This window comes from Giraffa tippelskirchi, chromosome 5, assembly GCF_054371585.1.
Source record: "Giraffa tippelskirchi isolate mGirTip1 chromosome 5, T2T-mGirTip1v1.2.pri, whole genome shotgun sequence".
In the NCBI taxonomy this organism is placed as follows: Eukaryota; Metazoa; Chordata; class Mammalia; order Artiodactyla; family Giraffidae; genus Giraffa; species Giraffa tippelskirchi.
Genome location: NC_137279.1, coordinates 173,054,821 through 173,068,618, shown reverse-complemented (window position 1 = coordinate 173,068,618; position 13,798 = coordinate 173,054,821). Strand labels below are relative to the sequence as shown.

General features: G+C 56.2%; 2 protein-coding genes across 2 annotated transcripts; one reads left to right on the top strand and one right to left on the bottom strand.

Annotated features, from left to right (window-relative positions):
- Positions 1–1,273: 1,273 nt before the first annotated feature.
- On the bottom strand, positions 1,274–8,986 carry LOC145507052 (uncharacterized). Its single transcript, XM_081492817.1, has 4 exons — positions 8,847–8,986; positions 8,591–8,774; positions 6,330–6,443; positions 1,274–5,184 (listed from the first exon to the last, which is right to left on the bottom strand). The coding sequence occupies exons 3-4, from the start codon at positions 6,354–6,356 to the stop codon at positions 4,417–4,419; spliced, it is 795 nt and encodes a 264-aa protein (XP_081348943.1). The 5' UTR covers positions 6,357–6,443; positions 8,591–8,774; positions 8,847–8,986; the 3' UTR covers positions 1,274–4,416.
- On the top strand, positions 8,943–11,942 carry FOXD2 (forkhead box D2). The gene has a single exon (XM_081492815.1). It carries the CDS (start codon positions 9,431–9,433, stop codon positions 10,883–10,885), a length of 1,455 nt encoding a protein of 484 aa, XP_081348941.1. The 5' UTR covers positions 8,943–9,430; the 3' UTR covers positions 10,886–11,942.
- The last annotated feature ends 1,856 nt before the right edge of the window (positions 11,943–13,798 follow it).

Here is a 13,798-nt window from a genome sequence, read left to right as displayed (position 1 = left end):
ATCATGACTCCCTTCTTCTGATCATAGAATCACGTTCTAAGATCTGTTCCTGTCTGGCCTTTGGTTTCCCATTTCCTTGCCTCTAATCATCCAAATCTGAGTAGCCCCAGCCTTGTGGGAGGAAGCAGATGAGGGAAGATCAAGCAGAGCCCTTTGTGAGAGGCAAGCATGTGACAATGAGAGCCAAACTCCTGGCTGAAAGCAAGTCCCTCCACAGCTGGGGAACCTTGGGTCATCCCAGACTCATGACATCAGGTCATGCGGCAGATGGCACCATTCCAGGCTGACCTGGGCTGGAAGAGCAAGAACCTGGGCAAGGTCAGGATCTACAGAAACATGATAATCATTATTGCTGTGAATGGCAATTGCTCACATTTGGAGTTATAGACAGGGCACAGTACTGTAGTTAAGAGCCCTGATTCTGGACCCAGACTGCCCAGAAGAGAAGATGCACTTCTCACATGTCAGATAAGGAAACTGAGGATGGGAGAAGTACAGAGGTGTATCTGAGGTGACACAGGAAGGGAGGGGAAGGTCTGGGAGTAGATCCCAGGTCTCAGGTGCAACTGCTCCTCTCCAGTCTCATGAACAAACCAGGGGAGGTGCATTCTCTTGGCAGGCTGGACCAGGCATGCTCAAAAATGTCAGGGTTTAACAGGAGAGTGAGGAGCCTCACCAAGGCCTCCTGACTCCTAGTTGGCTCCAACTGGAGTACTAGGTTTCATAAATCCCTGAGAGGTAGTGCCAGGAAATTTCCTTGGTCTCTGTCTCCAACCTAGCTACCTGGATACTTTACAAATGAGAAAACTGAGGCTTAGAAAGATTATTTGTCTGAGACCAGTAAGTGGTGAGAGTACTCTTTCTGCTGTACCTGGATGCTTTAAGATTCCTGCCCAGTGATTATCCAGCCTCTACTCATGCATTTCCAGTGATGGGGAGCTCACTACCATCAAAGTAGCAGATAGAATCTCTGAAGGACAGCCCTGTTGGAATTTCTCCCTTCCACGGAGTCACAGAAATTGAGTCTCTTTATAACCTTCAGATTCCATTTTGCCCTGGTCTCTGTGCTCCAGGTCAGCCCTGCAGAGATCTGAAGATGGTGGCTATGTCAACACCGAGTCCTTTATTCTCCAGGCTAACACCTCCCAGACCAGGCCTCATGTCTTTGATACATTCCCTCGTCCCTCTCTGTATTAATTAGGGACAAGTTCAACTGTGAGCAACTGATTCCCTCCTCCCCAACCTTACATACCAAAGAAAATTCCACAACAGTGGCTTAACCAAGATTGAAGTTTATTTCTTTTTCACATAAAAGTCTGTGCAAGCAGTTCAGAATGGCGTGGCACCTCAATGGTCTCAGGAACCCAGGATCCTTCTCTGCTGTGGTGCTGCTGTTTGTGAAAAATTCGACTCAACCTACTAAGCAGAAAGGGGAATATCTTTAGAATACCTGGGAAGTCTAAGGTTCTAGTTTCAGGCAGAGGAGGAGGGCTTAACATTGTCACTAAGCTCTGGCTCCTTAGGGTGTTTTCATCTGTGGATGGACCTTGATGTCAAACAGCACTCTCCACATGACAGGAAGGATGGTTGCTGGCAGCTAGACCTGCGTGCTCATCTTCTGGTCCAAAAGGACAACTTCCCAGAGTTCCATGTCCATGTATCCCAGAGCCCCAGAGTCCTTATATCCTGGCATCTCAGAGTTTATATATTGAATCTTGTAGAAGGAGTGATTGGCTTGACTTAGGTCCCACCTAGGCCTATCACATTGGGCTTGCAATGCTATGTTTGATCCAACCAGGTTGCCTGTCTGCTCCTGGAGGCAAGTGTGAGGAAGACAGAGACTGAACAGCCCCATCAGGAGGACCACATGGAATACAGAAGATCTTACCCAACAGAGAGGTGGGACATCTCAAAACTGAACATATTCAGCTCCCTATGCTAAGGAGATTGAGTTTTATCTCATAGGCAGTGGAGAGTCCCTAGGAGATTCTGGCAGAGTGTGGCTGGTTTGATTGATCAGAACCATTTTACAGGAAAGAGACTGAGGTAGACAGCATGAGAGAGAAATCCAATGGCTTCAGGGACCAGGGAAAAACCCCCCGATGGGGGTACACATTCTCCTTCCTTCAGGGAAGGAGACTGATGGGGGAGAAACAATGTCATAAGAGAACACATATCTCTAGTGATGATGTAAGCTAGATACAATCTTGTCTAGAGTCCTTAGAGTGTCATATGATTCACTCATTTATTCATGCATGTATCCACATATCTAACATTATCTGAGTATCTGTGTTGGATTTTGTGCCTGGCAGGAGGTAATGTTTAATAATGATGATGATAGTGATAAGAAACAGTTGTTGAGCTTCTCTGAAAGTTTCAGGCACTGGGCTAAGTGCCTTATTTCATTTAATTCCCACAACTGTTCAATGAGGTAGGTACAATTATTATCCCCATTTTGTAGCAGAGGAAAGATGAGGATGAAGACAATGTAATTTCTGTTCTCAAGGAGCACACAGTGAGGGCAACAGACAGAAAACAAATTGTGATGAGAGAGAATTAGCGTTTTGGAAATAGAGGAAGGAGCTCTGCACAGCCTGGCCAGTGTGGGGTATTATGGGGAGGGGAAGCAACTCAGAAATCTTGACATTTGAAATGGATGGATTAGGAGGAGTGAGCTGCGTGCAAGGTGAAGATGTGAGAAAGAGCAAATCAGTGCTGAGGCTGGAGATGAGGCTGGACAAGCAGGCAAGGCCAGGCTGCCTGGTAGTCTTTGCAGAGAAGCACATGATGCCCAGAAGGAGAGCATCCCTGAGGAGGCCTCAGGCTGCCAGGCAGGTATCACAGGAGCCTCCTACAAATTACATGCCAATCACCCTCCCAGCTTCTCCCTTAACCTTCTAATTGCAAGCACCAGAAGGCCTTCTCTGGCTGACCTCAGATCTCAGCAGCACTCTCCGGGTATTTATTACTGGCTCCTCTCTCCCTTTTCAGGTTACAGGAGAGGGTGGTATTTGCCTGAATTGAAGTTGTTTTCAGCCTCCAACAGACCTGCCTGCTGATGTAAGGACACTTGGCCAACCCCTGAAATCTGGAGCCCTTCAAAGTAGCTTGATCTGGGTTAAGAGTCAGGGGAAAGAAGAGTTTGATCTTCCAGGGCAACGTCGCCCTCCCTGCCCTCCTTACTGCCCCATCCTGGAACAGGAACCCCTCCCCCCAACCCCCGTCTCCACACAAGTTCCTTCTGGCATTTCCCCTTCCCATTCAGGTGAAATAGAGAGGGCTCTGGGCTAGGACATGGGATCTAGTTCCACCTTTGCTGTGTGACCTTGGGCAAGTCAGCCCTCTCTCTGACTTGGAAATGGGTCTCAATTTCCCCATCTAAGAAACGAACTTTGAAAATCGACAGTCCAATTTTGGAATAAATGGTTTCATTCTTTATTTACTGGTAGTGAAGTGGGGAGGAAGGAAAACAGCACATCCAGCAGGGAATGCAAAGGGTGGGTGGAATGGATGGACTAATGACCCTTTCTTCGGAGAAAGATCAATTGCCTATTGTGATAGAGCGCTAGAGTCGAGGGTTCAGGCTTTGGGTTCTTAGGAGCTCAGAACAGGAAGAGGGAAAGATGAGTTGGGCTCTCAGGAAGGCTTCTTTCCAGAGAAGGCAGAATTTGAGCCAGGATGTGAAGCTTGGGTACAAGCTGGGAAAGTAAACAAGCATGCGCAAAGAGGAGTCCAGAGGTTATAAGTCTCGGAATGATTTTGCCAACAGAGTGGGGTGGGGAAAGGGGAAGGGGCGCTTTGATCCCAGACCTGGTCGTCCAGTCCCTGCCTCTTTGCGTGTCTGTGCGGCTCCTCCAGAGGTCGCTGTTTCCCTGGAATCCGTCCCCAGCTCCCGCGCTGCAGAGCCGGGACTCTGACTGGTCCCCTAGCTCGGCTTCCGCGGCTCCACAGCAGCCCCGGAGGACTCAGGCCCAGCAATATTTACTCGCCCGCGCGAGGACTTACGGCATCTTCAGTGATCCTGCCTGAGGCTCCGAAAGGCTAAAACGTGACGGCGCGTGTGCACGTTCGTTGCGTATAGGGTAGGGGATCTCATTCTGACGGCTCCGCACCCGACCCTGCCTCTCCGCTCCAGTCCGGGGCTGCGGAACGCCGTCCAGTTCCTGCGGCACTGCGGTCCTCGCCGGTGGCGAGGAATTTATAGGAAGGAGGAGGCCGCTGTAGTCCTTCTGGCTCTCTGCGCCCAGCGTCGGGGGCGGGGGTGGCGGGCGCCCCTGTACCCTCTCCTCGCCATGGTGCAAGCCCCCTGCCCAGGCTCGCACCCTCACATCTTCCTTCCCTGGAGGGTCACGCTGCGGCCCGGAGTGGGTCTGCAGCTCACGACCAGGTCGCACCCCTTTGGGCCCTGAGGTGGAGCTATGGGCCTGGCTGGCGATCGTTCCAGGGCTGTCCCCAGCCCAGATGTGCGGTCGGGAAGGGGAGAACTCGGCACCGGCGCCGGCCTCTCAGAGACGTATTTGAGCACACAAAGCCGCCGTCGCCCTGCGCCCGGAGGGGCAGACACACGCAAGCGGACCCAGGATGCACTCCGCAAGGCCCTCTGACCTGATGCCCAGGCCTCCACACACCTGGAAGCGTCTCCAACTCCCCAGGCCCTGCGGCATATCTCCCAAGTGTGTACGGCCGGTCCTTCCCAGTCGCTGCGAAGCCAGCTTTCCTGGTCGGGCGGGTGGTCTGGGACCCGCGCTGTTTTTTCACCGTCTCCGGAGCCCGCAACCCTCTTCCAGCGAACGAACCGGAGTGCACATGCTCCGCGGCGCCCAGGGCTGGGGCCGGAGGGTGCTCCCACGAGCCCCCATCACGCAGCCGGGGGACGGTGGCCGTGCACAATGGAAGGAACGAAAGTCGTTTCCTCCAAGAGGCGGAGGATTCCCGAGGTGTGGGGGACCGCAGAGGCACCGACCCCTGAGCTGGTGCAGAGCTAGCTAGCCTTGGAGTGAAAGAGCTCACGGCCCGAGGCCCTGCCATTTCTAGGCTCGCGGAGAGGTCGGCCTCTCCCTGAACTCCTGTGTGTGTGTGGAGCCCCGCCGCCTGCAGCTCGTCCCTGCAGGTCACACGATCTGGAGTCTCTCCCGCCTCCCACTCAGGGCCAAGACAGCCGACCGCCTTAGAGCAGGCGAAGATCTGGAGGAGAAAGGGGAGATGGACCCTCTGCGGCCCAACCGCTGTCTTGCTCCAGAGCTGCGGCCCCGGAGAGGGACCAAAAGAGCGGGTGGCTGCGCGGTAGCTTGGCTAGGTTTGTGAGTAAAATCAGAGAAGTGTGCAGGCGTGGGGTCCCCTGCCTGGCTCAGGAGGCGCTTTGCAGCGGGTCTGCATGGAGGGGTGGACCTCCGCGCTCACCGCACGCGAACCGTGGGAAGGCCGCGGGAGAGCTCCGTGCAGCGCCCCCGCCTCTAGCTAGCTCTGCGCCGCTCGTGGCCGGTTTCCTGATGACAATTATATTCTAACAACCATCCGAGAGCTCTCCTTTCCCTCCAGCCGAGAAGAGCACGTCTACAGGGGCCAGAAGAGCAAGGAGGAGCCATAAGGGAAGGTACGCTATTGATAGCTGCACAGTGCAACGAACAAGCAACAACCTCTTGTCGGTGCTCCGAACATTTCCGAGTGGAAAATTCCCCGGATCGGCGCCCGCCACCCCTGCCCCCAACGCTTTCTCGCAATCCTTTCTGGGCTGCTCGAGAAAGGTGGCTAAATAGTGAGATGGAGGAAAGAGGAGGCTGAGAACTACCAGTGACATTGTAACCAAGACCTGCACAATCTGTCGCCTCCTGCTTCTTGGAGGCTGCAGGCATGGGTGCTGAAAGCCTAAACTTCTGTCAGCACCCAGGTTTTCGTGGAGGGGAGTGACAGACTCACCCAAGGATGCACACATGACCTAGAGACGTCGAAGAGGCAGAGCCTGCAGGCAGGAAAGGCTTGAAGCCAGGAGAGAGGGCAGGAAACTAAACGAATCCCCAATACTGGGTCGCCATTCTCCCAGCCCCAGGGCACCTACTCCTGGCATTGTTCGAAACAGATTTGGCCAGAGCTTTGGGAGGTTTGAAAAGCTCCCAGAAACACCCCTCCCCAGGCAAGCGCTGAGCTTGGGTCAGGTGTTAAGCAGCTTTATTTGAATAAATAGAGGAGTTCTAGTCTGGGAGCCTGGACACCTGGGCCCAACCCAACTGAGGGGCCTTCAAAAAGCCTAGCAAGTCACATGATCTCCTTGGCCTGTTTCCACTCTTAGAACTGTGTGTTCTGAAGAATCTGGAGGATTTCTTAAGAATCACCTTGCATAACAGGGTTGGAGGGGCCATGTCTTCTTTCCTTGACCTGAGTCTCAGCAGAATGGAGGGGGTGAAGCAGAGCCAGGCAGAGGTGGGGGGCTGGTGGCTGCAGCTGCCCTGTAGAAAGGTAGAGTCTTGACTGGAGCAAGAATCCGGGATATTTGGGCAGCAAATGCCTCAGTTAGTTTTACCCTGAACTTGGGCAGGGGGCTGGAGCCAGGGGAACCAGGAGAGAGGGCTGGCAAAGAAAAGCTACTGGTTCACATTTACCATTTTAGAAATAAAGACATTTAGAAAGTGAGATGGAGAAGGATGATGCCAGTGTTGTTTATCTCTCCATTTACTTAGACATTACCAGAGCTCAGCTAGGTTGGAGCTGGTGTGTATGTGGTAGATGGTATGGGGTGTCTGTGAGTGTCAGTGGGAGGTCCCTGTAGTAATGAGCAAGCTTGGGGATTGCATAGGTTTGCCAGATAAAATAAATCTGGTAAATCTAGCAACCCTGGGTATGTGAGTTTATATGGACTCATGCAAATACTTCTCCCCAAGGCCTTTATTTGCTTCCTGGAGGGCCCCAACACCTATGAAATTCTGATTCCAGGGCCACTAGTCTCTGTCCAATTTCTTGATTATGGTTTGAGGACTGGAGCACTTCTCTTTTTCCCAAGGACAGTCTTGTTTGAGGAACCAGCACACTAGGTGGATCCCCTTGGTCTGAAGTCCCAGATGGGGGTGCCCAGCAGACTTGCTCTCACAGGATATGAGCAGCCAGATCTGCCTTCCAGTCTCTTCTGCTCTTAGCCAAATCGCTGGGGAGGATGGAGAACTCTATTATGAGGATTCCATGGCAAGGGTTGTACCCAGCTGTGCTTTTTCATGTTGTAGGAGACTGAGTCCCCCTGCCCCTCAGGCCTCTGTTGTCCCACCTGTGGAATACACTAGAACGGAGACTGCTGTTGGGTGAAAGATTTCATCCACTCTCACATGACCCTGCTGAGATATAGCCTGTAGGGCGGACAAATCCCTTCTACTCTGCCCCCAGTACTATCTACAGAAACCCTAGTTCAGCAGGGTAACTGGAGAGGACTATTAATAGATAGCAGCTGTGTAACCCAGCCCAGGGCTAGAAGGGGGTTTGAGATCCAGATGAGAGACTACACTGCCCCGAACCCCTTTCCCCCCAGGAGTCTGCAAAGTGCCTTCAATATCCTCCTTTGTATCTAGCCTACAGTGATGTGACTACTTTTACATATCAGTCAGGGGGTGGATGTCTTTAACCTCATTTTTACAGAGGAAGAAACACAAAATACAAAGAGCGGGTAAGGAATGAAGCCAGTACTGGGATCCCAGCAGGCTGGCTCCAGGGTCTTTGCTCTTAACTACTGTTTAGAGCAGGAAACTGAGGCGGCGGGTAGGGGTGGAGAATCACTAGCTGACAGTCCTACGGTCTGCGACAGCTGAGCGCAGCTGGGGCTGGCGGTCTGCATGCCTGAGCTTTGACCACTGTGGGGCGCTGTCGGGGCAGCAGCTGGTCCATTGGCTCTGTACTTGATCACGTCCAGTGCCCAACTCCCCTGTCACCCCTAGAGGTTAAGACGGCCCCAGTCTGAATTGGGAGTTACTGGTTGCTGGAGGGAGGCCAAGAGAGGAGGAGTCCTAACGGTATGGCCAGGAACCCAGCTGATGAGAAAAAAACCACGGAACCAACACTGTGTGCACAGGACTGTGAAAGCTGAAGGCAACACTGGCTTGCGGTTGAGGTCAGGGTTCATTGACAGAGGTCTCGGTGCTGCCTGTCGGTAGAGCCTACAAGTCCGGCGAGAGAAGGGGTAAGAGAGAAGGAACGCAGGTGGCTCTGCAGTGCGACTAGGGGTGGGAGAAACGGGGAAATTGAGAAAGAGATTCTCAGACCGACGAACAGACATCCAGATAAATGCAGGGTTTCCACAGAAAACAGAGGCAGAGATTCACCGAGGGCTAGAGAAACACAGTCACAGAGCTTGAGTGAGACAGACGGGTACCAAGACAGAAAAAGATCGGATACAGGCAAACTCAGCGATGGCCCGGTCCGCGCTCTCGAAAGACGACCGAAGCGCCCCAGAAAAGCTTTCGGAAAGCGGGCAACCGGCAGGCGACGCGCTCCCTGGGTCTGCCCGCACACAATCTCCCGTCTGGAGTCCCGCGGTGTGGCAAGGGGATGGGGTCCCCTTGTGGAGGGGTCCAGGCCTTGGAGGGGAAGACGGGGCGCAGCCAGAATCGCTCACCTCTCCGAGGCCCGAGGCTGAGAACGCCAACTTTGCTCCTTTGCGATCGCTCAAGTGCGTCTCGCCTTGGGCCGGAAGCCGCTCAGGTTCCTTCGGGCCCCGCTCCGGCGGCGTTGGTCCCGGCGTCTCAGGCTCCGCTGGTGCGGCTCCAACGGCGCTTCGGCCTCGGTGGCCCGGGCGCTGCCTTGGGGAGATGGAGGGTGGGGGACCGTCGCTGCTGCTCCCAGCTCCAGCTGGCACCCGCGTGAACCCTTACCATCCAGAGCTGAGCGCACTGAAGGCAGCGGCTCCAGGGAGCGAGGGTTTGCGGGATCTGCGGGCAAGAGGAGGATCTGCCTCCGGCCACCCGAGCAGCGCTCCCGCCGCGGCGGCTGTTTGTTCCCGCCGGGCCCCTCTGCCGAGGCACTCTGCTCGCCCCCGCCAGCCCCACCCCGCTCAGGGAGCTCCGCCCCGACTCGCGCTCTTCCGCCTTAAGCTGCCGCCGAGCGGGAGGGACTAATCCCCCGACCTCTCCAGCCGGGGCGGGGGAGGGGGGGCTGGGGGCCAAGAGCGGCAGAGTAAGGGGGGCGCCTCAGCTCCTTCCGCCCGCGCCCTGGGCGCTGCCCCCGGCTCGGGCTCCCGGGGCAGCGGAGAGAGCCGTCGCCAGTAGGTTACTCACCGAGAGATGAGAGCGGCCGAGTGGACCACGAGGGGGCGCTGCAGAGCTGGGGGACACCCCTCCCCGCCAGTCCTCAGTCCCCCGCCCCCTCCCCGCCCGCGCGCAAAACACACTCGCCCCAGAGGCAGCGCGGCGGAGCCCGAGCCGCGGCCGGAGCGGAGCCGGAGAGCGGCGGTGGCACCATGACCCTGGGCAGCTGCTGCTGCGAGATCATGTCCTCCGAGAGCTCCCCGGCCGCGCTGTCCGAGGCCGACGCAGATATAGACGTGGTGGGCGGCGGCAGCAGCGGTGGGGGGGAGCTCCCTGCCCGTTCCGGGCCCCGCGCCCCCCGGGACGTGCTCCCCCACGGCCCCGAGCTTCCCCCGGAGGAAGCCGCGGGGGAAGCCGTGGAGGACGAGGAGGAGTCCGGCGGCTGCTCGGACGGCGAGCCCCGCGCTCTAGCGCCCCGAGGGGCGGCGGCCGCAGCGGGAAGCCCGGGGCCAGTCTCGGCGGCGGCCCGGGGCGCGGCGGGGCCCGGGCCAGGACCGCCGTCGGGGGGCGCGGCAACTCGGAGCCCCCTGGTGAAGCCGCCCTACTCATACATCGCGCTCATCACCATGGCCATCCTGCAGAGCCCCAAGAAGCGCCTGACGCTCAGCGAGATCTGCGAGTTCATCAGCGGCCGCTTCCCCTACTACCGGGAGAAGTTCCCCGCCTGGCAGAACAGCATCCGCCACAACCTCTCGCTCAACGACTGCTTCGTCAAGATCCCCCGCGAGCCGGGCAACCCGGGCAAAGGCAACTACTGGACGCTCGACCCGGAGTCGGCCGACATGTTCGACAACGGCAGCTTCCTGCGGCGCCGCAAGCGCTTCAAGCGGCAGCCGCTGCCGCCGCCGCATCCACACACGCACCCGCACCCCGAGCTGCTGTTGCGCGGCGGGGCTGCAGCGGCGGGGGACCCCGGCGCCTTCCTGCCAGGCTTCGCGGCTTACGGCGCCTATGGCTACGGCTACGGGCTGGCGCTCCCGGCCTACGGCGCACCCCCGCCGGGCCCGGCCCCGCACCCGCATCCACACCCGCACGCCTTTGCTTTCGCCGCCGCCGCCGCCCCTTGCCAGCTGTCGGTACCTCCGGGCCGTGCCGCGGCGCCTCCACCCGGACCTCCGACGGCCTCGGTGTTCGCGAGCGCAGCCTCGGCTCCGGCTCCTGCGCCTGCTCCGAGCGCAGGGTCGGGCCCGGGCCCCTCGGGCCTGCCAGCTTTCCTGGGCGCGGAGCTTGGCTGCGCCAAAGCCTTCTACCCCGCGTCCCTGAGCCCTCCCGTAGCAGGCACCGCACTCCTGCGCCCAGGCCTCAAGACGGACGCGGGCGGAGGGGGCGCCGGGGCCGGGCAGAGGCCTTCCTTCTCTATAGACCACATCATGGGCCACGGTGGCGGCGGGGCAGCACCCACGGGCGCCGGCGAGGGCTCCCCGGGGTCGCCGTTCTCGGCGGCGGCGGGTCCTGGGGGTCAGGCCCAGGTCTTGGCCATGCTGACTGCCCCGGCCCTGGCTCCAGTGGCCGGCCACGTTCGCCTCTCGCACCACGGGGACGCTCTCCTGTCCTCAGGGCCCCCGTTTGCCGGCAAAGTCGCAGGCCTCAGTGGCTGCCACTTCTGACCATGTCGGGATCCCGGCCACTTTGAGCCCGCACTCCTCAGTCTCTCCTGGAGCTCCTGCGGTCCCAGCGGAACTCAGGGAGTCTATTTATGAAGAGTCTCCAGACCTTGGGCCGGCGCCCGTGGTTCCACGCTCGGAATCTCTCCGACAGTTGGGACGAAGCGGGCTTCATCGCTCAGGAAGAGGCCCGGGTCTACGCGACGAGGTCGCTAACCGTGATCCCATTTCAGTTTGAGCAGTAAAAGGGGGAGGGGATGTCTTCGCTTTTTCCGTCTCTGCGCCTCTCGGCAGCCCCGGAAGAATGTTTTCCCGGAGAGGTGCCTGCCCAGGCCCGGGCAGATCCCGCCAGAAACACCAACTGCGCAGAGAGGTCTCCCCTTCTGCTTCTCCCTCACTCCTTCCCCAGCTTTGAGGCCCCGATTGTTCAATATTATAATTTAAAGACACCTATTATCTTCTTTATGCTTAAAAGGAAAATGCAACTTTTTTTCCCCTTCGCTATTCTCCAAAGCAGTTCGTTCTTTCTCAGAAGCCTACTGCAGTGTCTACACAGGCGAAGGTGAACGGAGAGGTGAAGCGAGGGTCTCCACAATGCCCGGGCAATCCCGAGATCCCACTCCATTGAGGAAAATCCTCCCTCTTTTGCGTCGGGGGCGCTTTGGAAGGAACTTTACCCCTTTCCCGTGGCCGGCTGGGTCCAGCCATCCAGGGCAGCAGCCCTCCCCGCGGTCTGCTCTGTCCCAGGCCCTGGGATATTTATTGTAGCTAAAGGCAATGAGGTTGGGGTGGGAGAGGAGGGTCTGGGTCAGGGACCGGAGAGGTGGGGGTGGGGTGGGCCAGGGCACATCCTGTGGCAGGGGTCCTGTAACCATGTGTAAATATCTGTATCGCAGGCTGCTATCTGCGTTCTCTGTCCACTGGGTGTGCATTGATTTAGACTTTTCCAATTGGGGAGACTCTGTGAAATCTTCTGATGGTTTGTGTGGAAGAAAAGAAAACCTGTCTCCCGCCACTCCCCATCAGTGTCAATTGAATAAATGTACGTGAACTCCAGCAGTCACCAGCTCTGTCTGCTTGCCTGCACTCCCCTTTCCCAGTCCGGGGTCTCACAGACTCCCAGGCAGAGTGAAGTGAGGAAGGGCCCTGAGCAGGCCAGGCAGGCAGAGGAGGGCTTGGGTTTGTCAGATACAGGGGACACTGTGGCCTTGGCCTTTGGCTGTTAATGAGGCTAGGATTCTGGGATGCCTGTGACCCCCCAGCACTTTCATTTTCGCTCTAGTCCTCGAAGGTTTCTGCCTGGGGTGTCTGCAGAGAGGTTTTATTTCAAATGTACCTGGGGGATTCTCATCTTTCTAGTTCAGACTTAGCATGGCCTGGGCAGATCTGGGTGCCTCAGGCGCATGGACACTATACCCATTAAGTACAATGTGAGTGAAAGTGTTTACTGTTGCATATTCTGTAAACCTTTCTGTGCTTCTGGATGTGGGGGCTTTTATGGAGCTTGTGTTCATGTTTGTCTGGGTTGTCATGTAGCTTTGCTTTTTGTCCTTTTTTTTGGGGGGGGTGTCAGTTGTGTTTCAGGATGTCTGTGTTTTTACTTCTGTGTGTATCTGTGACCATGTCTCTGTGTTTTTGATTCTCTGTCACCATCTCTTGCTGTGTCTCTAAGAGGAGAGAGGTCTCTCTCTGGCCATTGTAGGGCATTCTTTGCGTTCCCCCCGGACCCCCCACCACCACCACCACACACACACTGAAAGACCTGAACTGGAAACTGTGAAACCCTTCTCTCCCCCAGCCAGAGAAACTTGAGGGGAGGGCAGTATGAACTAAAGGAGAGGGTCGGTGAGGCCTTGTTCTATTAAGGTAAACTTCCCCCAACCCTTGAGCCTTGCTCAGAATCTACTGCCTGAGTGCAAAGCCATTGGGCTGGCTGGAGTCTTCCATAAGCCCTGCGTCTGGAACTCCTAGAAGCCAGACTTGCAAGTGTGTTGGGTGAGAGGTGATGCTTGGGGTGAAACAAAGATGGTTACTTAGCTCTTTTCTCTGAACATTCAACTGAGGTCATAGGAGAAAAAGAAATATGGAGGTGCAGTGAGAGGCCATTCAGCCTTCAGAGAAAACAGACGCATGCTGGGGGGCGACAAGTCTGTTGGGAGACAGTGACAGAGAAGGAAGAAGGAAAGGTCAGAGAATCAGATGTAGTGAGCTTGAGAAGGGCAGACAAGGAGAAGCCTTACGGGCTGCTTTAGGCAAATCTCAGGCGTTAGGAGCTGTAGGAAAGAAGGAAGATGTAGAGAGAGTACCCTGTATGAAGAGGGTCAGAATCAGGATCAGAGTGAGAACACACCAGGGCCCAGGAAGAGTGGTTGGGACTCCTAAGTCGCTTAACACCTTCCTCAGTTAAGGAGAGAGGAGGTTCCAGGCATAGATGTTAAATGCAACCCCTCTGCCAGAGGTGAGGCATCCTCTCCTCCATCTTGTTGAGAGTCTGCGGGAGTGGAGTGAGACTGAAGCACGGAGCTCCCTTCCAGTGATTTTTATCAAACAGTCCAGGAGAAGGAAGGTTAGATTCAGTGGCAGATAGAGGGAAATGTCTGATGATTCTGGGATAATGGTCGCTTGCTGGCTGCTTCGTTGACTTCTGTTGCTGAATTTGATTTCATTTCTTTTCACCTGAGGAAGGTTGAGCGTTTGAACATGATCGTGTGTTTGCCCTCAGTAAAACACTTTGTAGCTTGGGTGATCTTATTTACCATGAATATGCCACCCCCAGATATTAGGTTGGAGCTTTAAGTAAAAGATACCAATTTGTTTCTCCTCTAGAAGAGAGAAAATTAAGTCAGCCAGAATTCATATCTGATGGTGTAGATAGATATTTCCACAACTGCTACCTCCAGGAGAAGGGGTGGGTCT